This window comes from Pagrus pagrus (genome assembly GCF_965226575.1).
Source record: "Pagrus pagrus genome assembly, contig: HAP1_SCAFFOLD_530, whole genome shotgun sequence".
Classification (NCBI taxonomy): domain Eukaryota; kingdom Metazoa; phylum Chordata; class Actinopteri; order Spariformes; family Sparidae; genus Pagrus; species Pagrus pagrus.
Genome location: NW_028174938.1, coordinates 1 through 14,000, shown reverse-complemented (window position 1 = coordinate 14,000; position 14,000 = coordinate 1). Strand labels below are relative to the sequence as shown.

At 39.9% G+C, this 14,000-nt stretch overlaps 2 protein-coding genes across 2 annotated transcripts; both read left to right on the top strand.

The window, feature by feature from the left end:
* The first annotated feature begins 672 nt into the window (after window positions 1-672).
* On the top strand, window positions 673-6,929 carry txndc15 (thioredoxin domain containing 15). The gene is made up of 6 exons (XM_084384573.1): window positions 673-905; window positions 1,882-2,201; window positions 3,557-3,703; window positions 3,793-3,956; window positions 4,733-4,863; window positions 6,531-6,929. The coding sequence occupies exons 1-6, from the start codon at window positions 812-814 to the stop codon at window positions 6,725-6,727; spliced, it is 1,053 nt and encodes a 350-aa protein (XP_084240699.1). The 5' UTR covers window positions 673-811; the 3' UTR covers window positions 6,728-6,929.
* A 622-nt stretch (window positions 6,930-7,551) lies between these two features.
* Window positions 7,552-9,136, top strand: LOC311254175 (pterin-4-alpha-carbinolamine dehydratase 2-like; the record flags this gene model as incomplete). Its single annotated transcript, XM_084384572.1, has 2 exons — window positions 7,552-7,739; window positions 9,003-9,136. Coding segments are annotated over exons 1-2 (251 nt in total), but the record flags the coding sequence as incomplete, so codon positions are not given.
* Window positions 9,137-14,000: the final 4,864 nt, after the last annotated feature.

The window sequence follows — 14,000 nt, the reverse complement described above, 5'->3', positions numbered from 1 at the left end:
CTAAGGCCATTCTCGGGTTTCCGTAACCTAAAAACACCCAGTGATGTTTGTTGTTTGTGTTCCACTTCTTTTTACTGGACAGGATCACATCTGCTTGAAGTTGACCACTGTATATTAGACTATTCCTCACAATAATTGGCCATAATGTTTATAACCAGATTCCCAATTATTAGGGAAAACGTTGTAACAAAAAAACCCAACAAATTATGTGGTTAGCCTTGAAAATCCAAGCCCCTGTCCCACAGAGCAGTGTTAAGTGCTCTTGTGATAACTTAACTTGTTATCTTGAAATCTCAGTATTTAAAAAACAACAATGGCAAGAATGGCTGTTATTGGCTTCTGTAGCTTTGTTGAATTAATTATCAGTTATACACAAACAGTAATTGAATTCCAGGTATTGGTAGGCTTAGCCAGTAAATAATGTCTGGCAAAGAAAAGGTTCCTACTTGTTGAATCTGGATTTTCCTTTTCCCTCCTTCTATATAAAGACACAACAAACAAATGTAAGTCCTTTTATTTCCGTCCACTTGTAAAATATCAGTAACATCAGCATACACAGGTCTAATTCCTCGTAAATAAACAAAGAAAAACACTAATTGTGTCTTTTTTTTTAGCAACATATATAAACGTCCATTTGGTCCCTCACGGTTTAATGTCCGCCTCCGGAAGCAGAATTCAGAGGTGTTGCATTTATTTTCTTCCGCCGTAGCTCGAAACATTCTTTCCCGTGAGCCGAACATCACATCATGTAAAATCTCAACATGTCGTGATAATAACCGTTCATATTTGTATCCAGCTAAATTTGAAAAACATGACGGGCACTTTTAACAAACTTTACATCTCGTATGTTTTATTATTTACGCTGTTTCATTCTGATGTGTTGAGGTTCTCGGCGGCGGCGCAAGGTAAGAGACTGACAGCAGCTTGTTAGCTAACAGTGCTAGCATAACAGTAAACTGACAGTTAATGCTAGCAGCTAACTGGTCATCATACTAATGTTAACTGCCTGCTAGCTGTCTCAATGCTGTGTTCGTGTTTTAATAAGGTGTCAGTTTAACTAAAACGAGCCCTGCTCAAGCTCCAACATAATGTCGATCTCCGTAATGTTGAATTAATAAAGATGTTGTAACGTTACATGCGTTATAGTTAGAAATGGTAGCTGAAAAGCTAGTGATGCACTCACGGTTAAAGGACGAAGTTAACGCTAGTTTTGGAAATTGTTATGTCATTGGACGTGAGCATGCGAGCTGGAGCTGTTAACTGCACCCCTTTAAAGCAATATCAACAAAACCTGAATGCTAAACTACATAAAGGTAGGATCTAATGCAGGGTTTTTGTGTTAGACTGCACTCACTTTAGTTGTGTAAACCTTAGCTTTTTAGCTACTTGCACTGGCACCTTATCTAAACGAGGTCACAAAGTGCTTCACATTAAAATACAGGTTAAAATAAGCTTCACGGAATACATGAGAATAAAACACAAATGAAGAACACAGGCAGGTTAAAAAGTGCTTCATATAATCTATTAAAAATGCAATCAAATGAAGGACATTGGCTAGATATAAGAATAAAACAAAATGAAGGACACGGGCCACCATAGTTGTAGATAAGAACAAATAAAAATCAAACACACTAGTGTAGCATTTTACAGATCAGCCATCAAAAAGGCAGTAACTTAGAAACAGGGCTGCGATTGCCAGCCTAATCTCATTGGGCCGGGAATTCCCTCGGTCACCAGCCTTGACCTAGGTGCATCCACTTCATTCATGCATGCTATTTGAATAAATAAAGAAATTGGAGATAAGACTCTTCTCTTTAATGAAAGACAGAGAGAGAGAACTGGCTTATGTGCTGAGCTCGCTCTATAATTGATGTTTTTCAGAGAGCGATGAGTCACTGGAGCTCATGCGGTCAGAGGATGCAGTGTCCGACTTGGAGAACAGCCCCAAGTTTGTGGAGTCAGAGGACCTGGACTCTCTGCCGAAGAGGCAGTTCAAGACGGCTGAGATCGCAGATGCCGTGATGGGAACGGAAGCCCCCATCGATCCATCTGACATCGAATCCCTCTTTCCCAAAAATGTGAAAGACTTCCAGTCAGGCTTCTCCCCGCCGTGTGATGACAACAGTGCCCAGTGTGGTGCACATGCTCTGTCTGCTAATGGAGCGTCACTGGAGGAAAGGAGCTCTGAATCATCACAGCAGGTTACTATCATGAAGCGCTATAATGTGAATATGTGATATATGATAGGGTGAAGTGTGAACACCTGCCTCCAGGGAAACCGTGGTAAAGTTTGGACAGTAACTCTTTATTTATTGTTGTTTCCTGTCGCCCCCTAAAATTAAAGTAGTGGATTAAGAATCATGATGGCTAGCTGACAGCTGAAAAAAGCATATAACAAACATAAAACCTACAAAAAAAGGGATTAATTACCAAATGGTTAGTAAACACATACTGTAGTTTTACATGTGAGATCAGTTATCCTCATTTTGAGGGCCAGATCACTTGAGGAGGTCGCAAACTGTTTCTAGGGAAGTCAAAAGGTGATTTCAGGATTGAAGAAAAATGTCTTTAAATTGTATAAATGAATTATTATTTTCACATTCTTGATTTAAGCAGATATTTGTAAGAGCCATTTTTGTTAATATTTTGTTTTGTAAACGTTTCACCACTTGAGGGAGTGGTGCCACTGTCAGGGAGGCAGAGGTCATATAATCACGGCCACATTTGAGACAGGTGGCAGACTGGGAAGAGGCAGATGGTTTTTGATTGTTTGGCAGTGATTGTAAATGAAATGTTACGTTTTCTTTTGTCACTGATTAGCAAATGACTCATCACAGACACAGTGGTACTCTGCTGTATTGTACTGGACAGCCAACGACTGACAGACTGTAAGAAATAAATCGTCTTTATTTTGTGAACAGTGGACATGACGTCATTTTTGCACACGTCAGAACAAATTCATCTGCAACCTTGGGGACTTTTTTGATAGGCAAAGGGTCACTACAATATATTTTTTTAATGTATTTGTTTTAAGTCTCTTGACATCCTTTGACAGTTATTTCAAAAAGTGAATCCTGCCCCGGAACAGAGCGACGGCCTTGGGCTGTGTCTGAATTTAAAATAGAGCTGAAATGATTCAGCAGTTAATCGTGTAGCTGATTCACAGAAAATGAATCTGCAACTGTTTTGACAGTCTGTTTATCACTAAAGTAATTTTTAAAGCAAAAGCACAAAGTAGTCTTTGGACTTGAGGATTTGCTGCCTTTCTTTGTCTTATGTGATAATAAATGGAACATCTTTGGGTCTTTACCTTTCAATTGGCCAAAACACGACATTTTAGAACATGTTAGTGACATTTTAAGTAATTTCAACTGATCAGTGAATAGAAGAAATTATTATCGTAGATACATGTTGTAGTCGTAGTTTAGATTCAATTATTTTTTCATGCCTGACTTTACAGCCTTAGCTTAAACCAGTTTATATAAACACAGTGATGAGTTGCAATAGTAGAGGCAGTACTGCAGAAGTTGACTTCTCTTTGGATGTTCACCTCCAGGTCACTCTTGAAATAGTGCATGCGGACATCACTCCAATGGAGGAGCAGAATGCCACAGAGACCGCCAAGACGTACAAGGTGAACTGTGATAAGAGGAACATCACAGGAATGGACAGTTTCTCTGTGCAGGTCCTCAACGCTTCACAGGTATTCATGCTGCTGACTTTGTTAATTCTTCAAATGAAGTGGCAGAGGAGAAGATTTCAGTCTGTGTCACTGTGTCTCATTTCTCTCAGGACCTGATGGAGTTCCTGAATGCTAACAGCACAGAGTGCTCCGTGGTGCTGTTCTTCACCGCCTGGTGCCAGTTCTCAGCCAGCCTGGCACCTCACTTCAACGCCTTGCCCAGAGCCTTCCCAAGCATGCACTTCCTGGCGCTGGATGCCTCGCAGCACAGCAGGTGATTGGTCTTGTTTATGGTATTAATGTGTATCGTCCCTCCCTCTGTGAAAGGAAAGGGGCATTGAGGGATTTCTGATTCTTATCACCCTTTGTGGTATGAGGCTCAGGTAACATCAGTCGTTATCTGGTGGAAATATAGCCTTACAGTTTAACTACCAAATAGTTACCCAGCTACTTAGGCTAGGGATCCATCAAGAAGGTTCTGCAGTGTGCTTGTGGTCACAGATAAAACTGTAACCTTAGACCTGTTGTTCCCCACATTTTTGGCTCTTGAGCCCCTAAAATGCAGAAATGTCCACTGTTCATGGGCTCAATGTGGACGTGGGTTTGTGATCGGTTCCCCTTAAGGGTGTTTTTCTTCCTGGATTTGTCTCATTCGTGGGATGAAAGTCTCCAGTGTTGATAAATGAGAGAAAAGTAAGAAAAGACAACATTTCTCTGTACTATTGTTTTATTTGTTCACTTTAATCACGTGCTGATCTCTTAGATTTATCTTGGGACCACTTCCAGGTTGGGAACCACGATGAACAGGAACAAATGTTTTGATTCCCATATGGCAGTATCTATTCAGTGGTGGTGTTGTGTCGGGTTGTTTATTGAGACGTCCTAATATGCTGTCTGAGAAACACTCTTAAAACATAATGCAGATCAACATAGCATCACTTTTAACTACAGCCTCAATCAACACTCCTTTGAAATACTCTTAACTGAGCAATCTCATACTTAGAACTGAATCGTCATTTGTAATTCTTGTCCATCTCCATCTTCCACCAGCCTCTCCACGAGGTTTGGGACCGTGGCAGTGCCCAACATCCTGCTGTTCCAGGGAGCCAAACCCATGGCTCGCTTCAACCACACCGACAGAACTCTGGATACGCTCACCTCCTTCATCATTAACCAGACAGGTACAAACTGAGCCTGAAGGGGTTTTTGCTTAGAGCTGCACCATCAGTGATCATAAAGACAGTCCTCTGTGTACTGGCTTTGTTTCTGTAGCTGGAAAACATTAATTTATTTAGATTTAGAACATTTTGTACGAGCTAAATAAATAAAGAAACCACAGTCTGTTTGTCATTCAAACTGATGTCTCTCTTCAACTCCTGCTGACTCACCTTAATGTCTGACTGCTTGAGACATCAACCCAAAGATTTTCATAAAGATAAAATATATCTTGAGAGAGACTGAGATTGTTTCTACTGGAGCCCAATCAATACTTGATCATTTGGGCTGACAACGTTACGAGGAAGTGAAAAATTATTATTTATATATCAGCTGATATACACACATTGTTTGCAATATTTCCTCAAATGTTGTTATCAAACACAAAGATAACAGAGGCAGGATATTCTGCAGTTGAACAATAAACTTTATTATTTAAAATGACAGCAGTGCATCTTCACTGGGAATTTAATAATTCTAAATGATCCAAAACATCATAATCTCTAACAATAAGAGTTTTCATATCAATGCATATCGGATAACATAATGCCAATACAAATATATACTTGATAAACTTTATTTATATACAGTTGCACCTTTGAAAACAGCGTTTACAAAGTGCTTTGACAATCGAGCAAAAGCAGGAAACTCAGGAAGACGATATTGCAGAATGAACACTCAACAGTTGAGCCTAACAAGGAAGCCTCGTTAAAACAAGAAGGCAGAACAGAAAATGTAAGAACACAACAAGTCAGTATGATTAATTACAAGTAAAAGCACTAAAACAGGCAAAATCACAGAAGAAGAAAGAGAGATGGAAAAAAAGTGATGCAAAAACATTGAAATAAAAGAATAAAATCAATAAAGGACGATAAGAAGACGACATCACATCATAGTAATTAAGAACAGATAAATAGATTTTGAGCAGTGAAAAGACTAAAGGACAATAAATAGCTTGTTGTTTTGTTAGGCTCTACTTTCTATATTGTCATCCAGTGGTTCTTGGTCAGGGGCTCTGGCCCTTACAAAGCACATACTGTTGCACGCAGTCGCGACGCAGTACTTCTGCATGACAGTGCACCTTGAGCTGTGACGCATGTGATGTATCTTTCACTGCGCAGAAGATTAGCCAGATCAGAACAGCCAGAAACGCATGCTGCAAAATGTGACCGGCTGTAGCAGGACATGCTGGTATTTTTTTGGCATACTGCATTTCACATACTTCTATTGGGACATACTAAATCTTTTTCTGGCGTACTGATAGTATGGTAGTATGGGTAGTGGAGCGCAGGGTATATCTCATGATATTTTGAAATCTCCTCTGAAACACTTGCCGAGGACTGGAACCAAAATCTAGAACCAAATATAAAATTTTTGACCAAATACCTTTTTTATGAATAATCATCAGTAATGTGGATATAATGTATAAGGAGGTAAAGGCAAGTATTATAACAAATAGAACAGTCTGGTTAGTTGAGAAAATTACATATTTTTGCTGTAATTCTGCCTTTAAAACCAGGAAAAGAGACACAAGCTCTATCTCCAATGACAAATTAAACCACTCTACACTCAACCAGGGGTCATTTATTTGCTGCTCATCGACCCTGCTGTGTTTTCCGATAAACTCTTTCAGGGTTTGACGCCGCCTCCGACAGAAACGTTATGGAGGCAGACCGCGTCGGCCCTCTACCCAGCGTCCCGGTGAAGAGCATCGACTGGCTGCTGGTCTTCTCTGTCCTCTTCATCACGGGCTTCACCACGTACGCCATTCTGCGGACAGACAGCATCCGCTGGCTCATACCGGGACAGGAGCACGAGCATCAGGACTGAAAACACACACACACACACACACACACACACACACACACACACCCAGACTGCAAGTCATTGGATGTACATGATGATTGGATAAATGGTTTACTTTGTTATTAAAATTAACAGTTGCTAATTTGTTTATGCTTCAAGTGTTTGATGAACAAAATTAATTTATGTGAGCCATTGTGATTTATAATAAAGATTATAATGATTTGTAGCCGTTAATGTCTCATGGCTTTTGGACTTTTGCTTCTGTTTCCTGTTCAGTCATCTTCTTTTCTTTTTATTCGATATTTCCTCTCAGCTTACATTTGTTTGTTACACGAGTTGAGCTGACATAAAGGCTTTACTTCAAATTAATCATATTTTATAAACCCCTAATTAAAGAAGCACTATGTAGTTTTGGGGAAGAAATAGAGAAACAACACAATTCCATACTGTTTTACTTTGTTTATATGTGGCGGACCCTGCCACCTTTCTAGCTTGAAACAGTGTTTTGGACCTTATTTTCCTCTGAGAACAGCTTGTTTATGGAAGAAATAAATTTTTATCTTTTAGACTTTGTGTTATTACCTCATTAACATTGTAAATATCAAAATTCTGAGTTTGAATTTCTTCTCCAAATCTACATACTGCGCCTTTAAAATTTGGCTTGAGTAAGATTATACTCATTAATATGCCACTTTAATTATAATTATAATTAAAACTCTTCACCCATTTTGTCATAGACCTTCATATAACTGCATGAAACACTACTTGGCGGCCACTTTATGCATAACCAGACTCCCATTTAAAAATAAGGGATTTTTAATCAGGCAGTAAGCAGAACAGCTATGGTGAAGTGTGAGAGGACAGGAGGGAGCAGAGGAGGCGGCAGTGGAGCCGGAGGACAGCTGACAAAGAGTCGGTCATGTCTGGGTTAATGTTTACCGTCAGGGGCTGCAGCTCATGGCCCTGCAGCCGTCTGCTGAGGCTGAGCAGTCTGCGGCTGCCTCCGCTCTCTCTCGGGAACAACTCGTCTAACATGGTGAGTGCTGCGGTGACAGTTAGCATTAGCATGTATAAGCATCTTATCTACGTGTTAGATACGAGGGTAGAGATATGTATGTATGTGTGTGAGTGCAATCCCACGAGATGAGGAGGAGCTGTAAGAAGTTGCAGGCTCTGAAACAGCAAGTGGGAGACTAGTCTTTGTCGAATGGAATATCGTACGCCAAACTCCATTAGAAACACTCGGAATTTAAGGTCTACATCCATATCTGGAAGCTGACACACGCATTAAGCTGATTTTTTTTGCATTTTGTGAAGTGCTTTGTATCTTAACTTCAATTCGGCGTAAATAGTCTGACTGATTTAACTCACCAGACGATATTAACTTAAAGTTTCAACTTCGAGCCAACGTTTACTTGGCTAACGGTTACTGTATGCAATATGTCGTCAGTTGGCGAATAAGTGCTGCGAGCAATTGTAAGAAAAGTTGAATATTTCGACATTAAGTTCTCATGTGTTGATTTTTAAGGAGCCGAATTGAAGAGAAGGTTGTAACAGGTCAAACAGGTGTTACATTCACACTATAATGAGGGTGAGTTTGCAAATAATTAAGCCAATGTTTAACAGAGTTAGAATTGTTAAAGGAGTTTGGTTAATTTTTTTCACCCCCAATTTACATGTGTGGAACTTCAGCTCAGTATACATAGTTTAATATGACTCAGAGTTATATGAGTACATGAAATATGTGTGTTTGTCTTAGTTTGGTAAAGCATTGGTATTCATTATTGGTGCTAGGCTGCCACCTTGTGGCTGCAGCACTAATAGCACTCAGGTAACTCATAATGAATGTGTCAAATCTCAAACTTGACCTGAAATCTGTGGTTTTACAGGAGCAGTAAAGGCTGAATCAACACGTTTGGATTAAAGTGGCCTTAAGTTAGAAGAAATCTAAAAATATAAACCCAGAACAACTCATAATAGTGTGATCTGTCAGTGTAAATGCCAGTTTCGGAGATGTGATGTTGTCAAGTAAGAATAACTTGCATTAAATATGTCATCTGTCATCGATGTGATTAAATTTAACAACTTAGCCTGCTTAAATTAAGTTAATGCAATTTTTCAGTTCATATACATATAAGTAATGCGTAACATACTGTACAGATTACTTTTTTTTAGTGTCGTAGAATTAGATGGAAGTTTGATTGAAAGTCATCAATTCAGTGTTTTAGGGAAGAGAATGAAAACAGAAGAACAACAAAACAATGATGTACACTCTGAGTTTATTTGTGTTTGTCTCCAGTCGTCAGACTCCCACTGGCTCTCCCCTGCAGACCGCGAACAGCTGGTGATGGAGCTCAGGGCCACAGGCTGGGTGGAGGTGGAAGACCGCAATGCCATCTTCAAAGAGCTTCACTTTAAAACATTTAATCAGGTGTGTGTGTGTGTGTGTATTGATGTTGATGTACTGTTAGAGCTTTTAAGGACATTTTCGTGAAGGCAGGTCACTTTCTTTGGTTTAGTTTAGGATTCAGACTTCATTTTAAGGCTAAGACTACATCTAGACAAGTCAGTATAGTCAGGTACACACTCTATAATCATGTACAGTTAAGTGTATCTGATTTCTTGTTTCCAACATAGTCTGTAGCAGGTCATTGTCATCATGATTTTAGTTTCCATATTGAACTAGATTTGAATTTTGTCACATTGACAGCACTAAAGCACCTGACGTTACCGCCGTTATCGAATAACTTTAACCAGGTGTTGGATATAAGAAGCTCAAATAATTAGTTTTGTTTGAATTTTTAAGATTAAAAGTCATAAATAATCACAAAATTGAAACAAATCTGCGTCCCACTGCTGCTGGACAGTGTGGATATGAGCACACACACACACACACACACGCACACACAGGCAGCTGACATCTGCTTCTGCCTTTCTACTTTTTTTTTTTTTACTCCAGACTCATTTTTTTGTAGTTTTTGTTGAAATCTGTCGGCCTCGGCGCTCTGCTGTGGTCTTCGGGGGGCTGTTGTAAGCTGGCTGGAGGCTTGTTTGATTCGGGATCAGGACTCGGGCCGCCAGACGCACGGCCTATTTCGCTAACCATCGGAAACACACAGATTCATCTGTGTTTATACGCTGATTGGTTGCAGGTGGAGCAGGTTCCTCTCTGCTTTCACTGGTTTCGTTTGGTTCCTACCTGCAAAGACGACTATTGAAAGGTTGTTATGACAGAAGGTATTATTCCTGCTTGTTGTTTCACTGATCAGCGGGGCTCTGACCGACACAGAGCATGCTGGGCAGCTCACAAGAAAAACTGGGGATATTAATCGCAGTAATAACGTTGTGTTACTGTATGTTAATCTTTATGTTACTATGAAAAATAACTGTCCATTAGTGCCTATTTAAATCACTTGAAAGACCACATCCAGGGCTTTTTCCTTTTAATACTGGTGTAGGCATACCAAAATTATATTTCTTTATCCCTTTCTTTTAGGAATATTAACATGTTCCTGTAGTTGAAACAAAAAATACAGCTTTGCACATGTTCCTAAACAAAATATAATCACAGAAACATAATAATGTGACAAACAAAATAGTGAAATACAATATGGAAGCGTTCTTTATGACACACATATTCTTTAGACCAAAATAATCTGATCGGCATAATTTTGTTTGAACTGTATTTTCATTATTTCAACACAAAGTAATCCCAGTATTTATGTTAATTCTGCAGAAATGCCTCCTTTCTCAGACCAAGACGTGAAGTCATTCCTGTTTTTTCATTTCAGGCTGATAATCTCAGTGCGTCAGTGTTTGATGAGTCTAAACAAGCATCTTTTGTCATTTTATCCTACAGTAACAGTTTGGCCCTAATTCAGTTGTTCACAGTACGATTACCATCTCAGAAAATATCACTTTAACTTCATCTATCATACAACTTTTTAAAAGTTTTACAATATTCTGCACTAGGGCTGCGAAATGCATCAATATTATATCGTTATCGTGACATATTTTTGGATGTCGTTATATCGTGATATGACCTAAGTGTTGTCTTTTCCTGATACTTTATCATTATATCCACATTACTGATGATTATCCAAAATCTCATTGAGTCATCCTTTTATAAAACTGTGACAATATCAATGTCGAGGTATTTGGTCAAAAATGTTGTGAGGTGCTTCTTCGGAGATTTCAAAATATTTACATATATACTGTGTGTCGTGATATACCCTAAAAATACAGCAGTATTACTTTAAGGCCTCATTGCCCAGCGATATCCTGTACTTGCATAACATTCACCAAAGCTTGTGAAATTAAGAAACTACAATATAAAAAGCGACACTTAAAAATATTCTTAAATCAAGATTAGCCTCCTCTAGAGCTCTGGACTTTATCCTGCAGCCTTATAAGTCTCATTATGACCCGAGTACACGATTTGATTACATGATAACAAGCGTCTGAACAGAAACAGGTGCTGCCATCTTCCCCTTCATGTGCTGTTAAAACCGTGCGCTATGACTGAAAGCTCCAAAAAAACACCAGTAAGTGAACCTTGAGATAAGCTTATGTTCCCGCAGATATGAGTTTGTAATATGTTTTTGTACATTCGCAAGCATCTGCCGCAAGACGCGCTGCAAACAACTTGCAGTGTTGAGTTCAACGTGCTTGATGTGCCAGACAGGTGCAGATTCAGTCTGATAGTAGTCAAATAATACTGTTGTGCCTCGATGGAGTTAATACTCTGGGGAGAGGTAACAGAAACACCAAAAGTTGCATATAAATGTTTTTTTGGCACGGCTTGCTCCCCAGCCTCAGCCCTGCAGCGGGCGAAGTAAACTGCAACATCTCAAGGCCACTTAGCGGACTTCCTCTAATCCTGTCGTTAGTTGTTTTAGCCCCTAAAATAGTCTGTTTTTACACTTCCCCGCGTTTGAAGTCGATGCGGCGAGCGCTGACCTCCCCCATCTGCTCCTCCTGGCTCTAAAGCCTCTCCTCTTACCCCCGACATGTCAGGCTGCATTACCCTGAGACTCGCCAGGCGGCCAGTTGGCAGCAATTGGGGTTTCGATCAGAATGATTTCTTTCACAAACAATCAAATTGGTTAAAATGTTTCATCTGGTTCACAAACCACTAACAACCCCATCATTCCTTCTGGTAGATGTGCACTGCTTTCTGTTTTTTTTTTTTTTCCTTCTTGCTCCTTGCCACCCTCGTCTCCCCCTCATCTCTGTCTCTCCGTCTTTTGTCTGTCTCTCATTCCCACTCTGTGCCCCATGTTATTGGGGAATGAGCTCACGTTGTTCCAATTTTACATGTTGGCAGCTCTCTCCGTCTGTCTCTCCGTCCTTTTCTTATTCTCTCTCTCTTGCAAATTCTCTTGATGCGTTTTCACAAAACTCTCTACATGTAGCTCGTTTTTCATGGCTGTTCTTAAAGGGCTTTTACCAGAGGGGAATGGAGATGAGGAGCGACATGCTGGCTGATTTCCACTCGCCACTTATCTGCGAGTGATGGGCTTGAGGAAATCAGATCCCCGAGAGTTTATAATGAGAATAGCAAATCCCCTCTATCTGTGAGTTGAAACGCTTCCTCTTATGGGCTGTAGAGGGCGGTAGAGGCGCGTCTATGAATGGATCTGTTGAAGTGGAGCTGTGCACACGAGGGCCACTCAAAGCTGCAGATTAACTAAGAAAAAGAAGATGACAGCTGGATTTTTTAACTTTATTTTTCTTTGATTACAGCAAATGGAAAGTGTTGTGATGCCGTTTCGCCCATAATTTATCCGCGACATGTGGGTCGTTAGTGGCAGAAGTCCTTCCTCGTCAAGTCTGGTGATGTTTAATCAGGTTTGAGAGGTGAAATCCTCTTTCTGGAGTCGCTTGGGTCAGTGAGAATCCCTGCAATCACATGTGGAAACATCTGTGTGTGCGACTTTGATACTGTAAATTTTGGTTTGGACTGTGCCTTTTTTTTTTTAAGTTGCAGTCACTGATATTGTTTACGCATCAAGCCTATGTTATGCATGTTTACAGATGACCATCTGCTTTACGTTTCGGTGGATGAAGTGGAAACATTCATGCGACACAAGTGAAATGGGTAGCCTTAAGATGCAGTTTGTATCGGAGAGGTGAGCTGGGCATGCTCAACTGCTGTGTTACGTTAGCTAAAGTCGACAACGATGCTATTCCATCTTTTCCCACAGATATTCAGTCGTGCAGCGGTGGGAAAAAATCACTCAAAAAGCTGCAGTTGGGATGGAAAAATAGCTGGAGTCTCTCCTGTTAAGTGAACCCACAGCCCCAAGTGCACTGAGCTGGTTTTACTTACAGGTTAAGCAGGCCAATGAGGATGTCCGTCAGTGAAGAGTGCAACAAGTTTTCAAGGCGGTCATAAGTGAAATCATTAGCACGTTGATCAGTTGGTAGATCGACAACAGATTTGAGTGTTGATGAAGTGTTTGGGAAAAATGCCAAACATGAAGATTTGCTGCTTTTCTTCGTTTTATGTCATTTAGACAGATTTTCAGGTTTTGAAAACATATTTTGACATTTTAAACACGAAACAATCGAGTGATGAACTGAACAGCTAGTCAGCAGATGAAACATTAGTTTTAACTCTGCGTAGCAAACTTTGTCAACGGAGTTCTGCTGGTTGATTTAGTCAAGACAGTGTTGTGTAGTGAGCGAACCTCGTCTCTAATGCAACGTAATGTATACATGATACTATGGCAACCAGAGAGTTAGAAATAAGCAAAGTTTAAAGGTCCAATTTGTCAGAAACTAGATTTGTGAGTCTCATTCCCGGCTCGTCAAACACTGACACTTTGGAATGGCGGTCGACCAGATTTACAAGTTGGGAACGAGACTAAAAAAAATCCACTTTTTTCTTACACAAATAACTCTGCACATTGACATCATTTCCTGCTTCACGTTCAAGTTAAACTCCTCAAATCAAAGTATTCAAACACTATTCATATTACTGAACACTTCATACTTTACATTTTAAAGGAACAATTACCCTAAAATGAAAAATTCATTCCACAAAACATTTCTGGAGCTTCACAACAAAACAGCATTGCACTCCATACAGCTCATCCAGCGTAATCCAAAGTCTCTGGAAGTCCAGAGATATTTACACCCATCACCACGTGGTTGAGCTGATGCACCAACTTAAGGCGCTTTGAGCAGCTACAGTGAAGATTTCAGCTTTAAAAAGGGTTTTTAAATAGTCTCTTAAAATCAATTTAGGATCTCTGGGCTTCCGGAGACTTGCATTACGCCAGACAAGATGTAT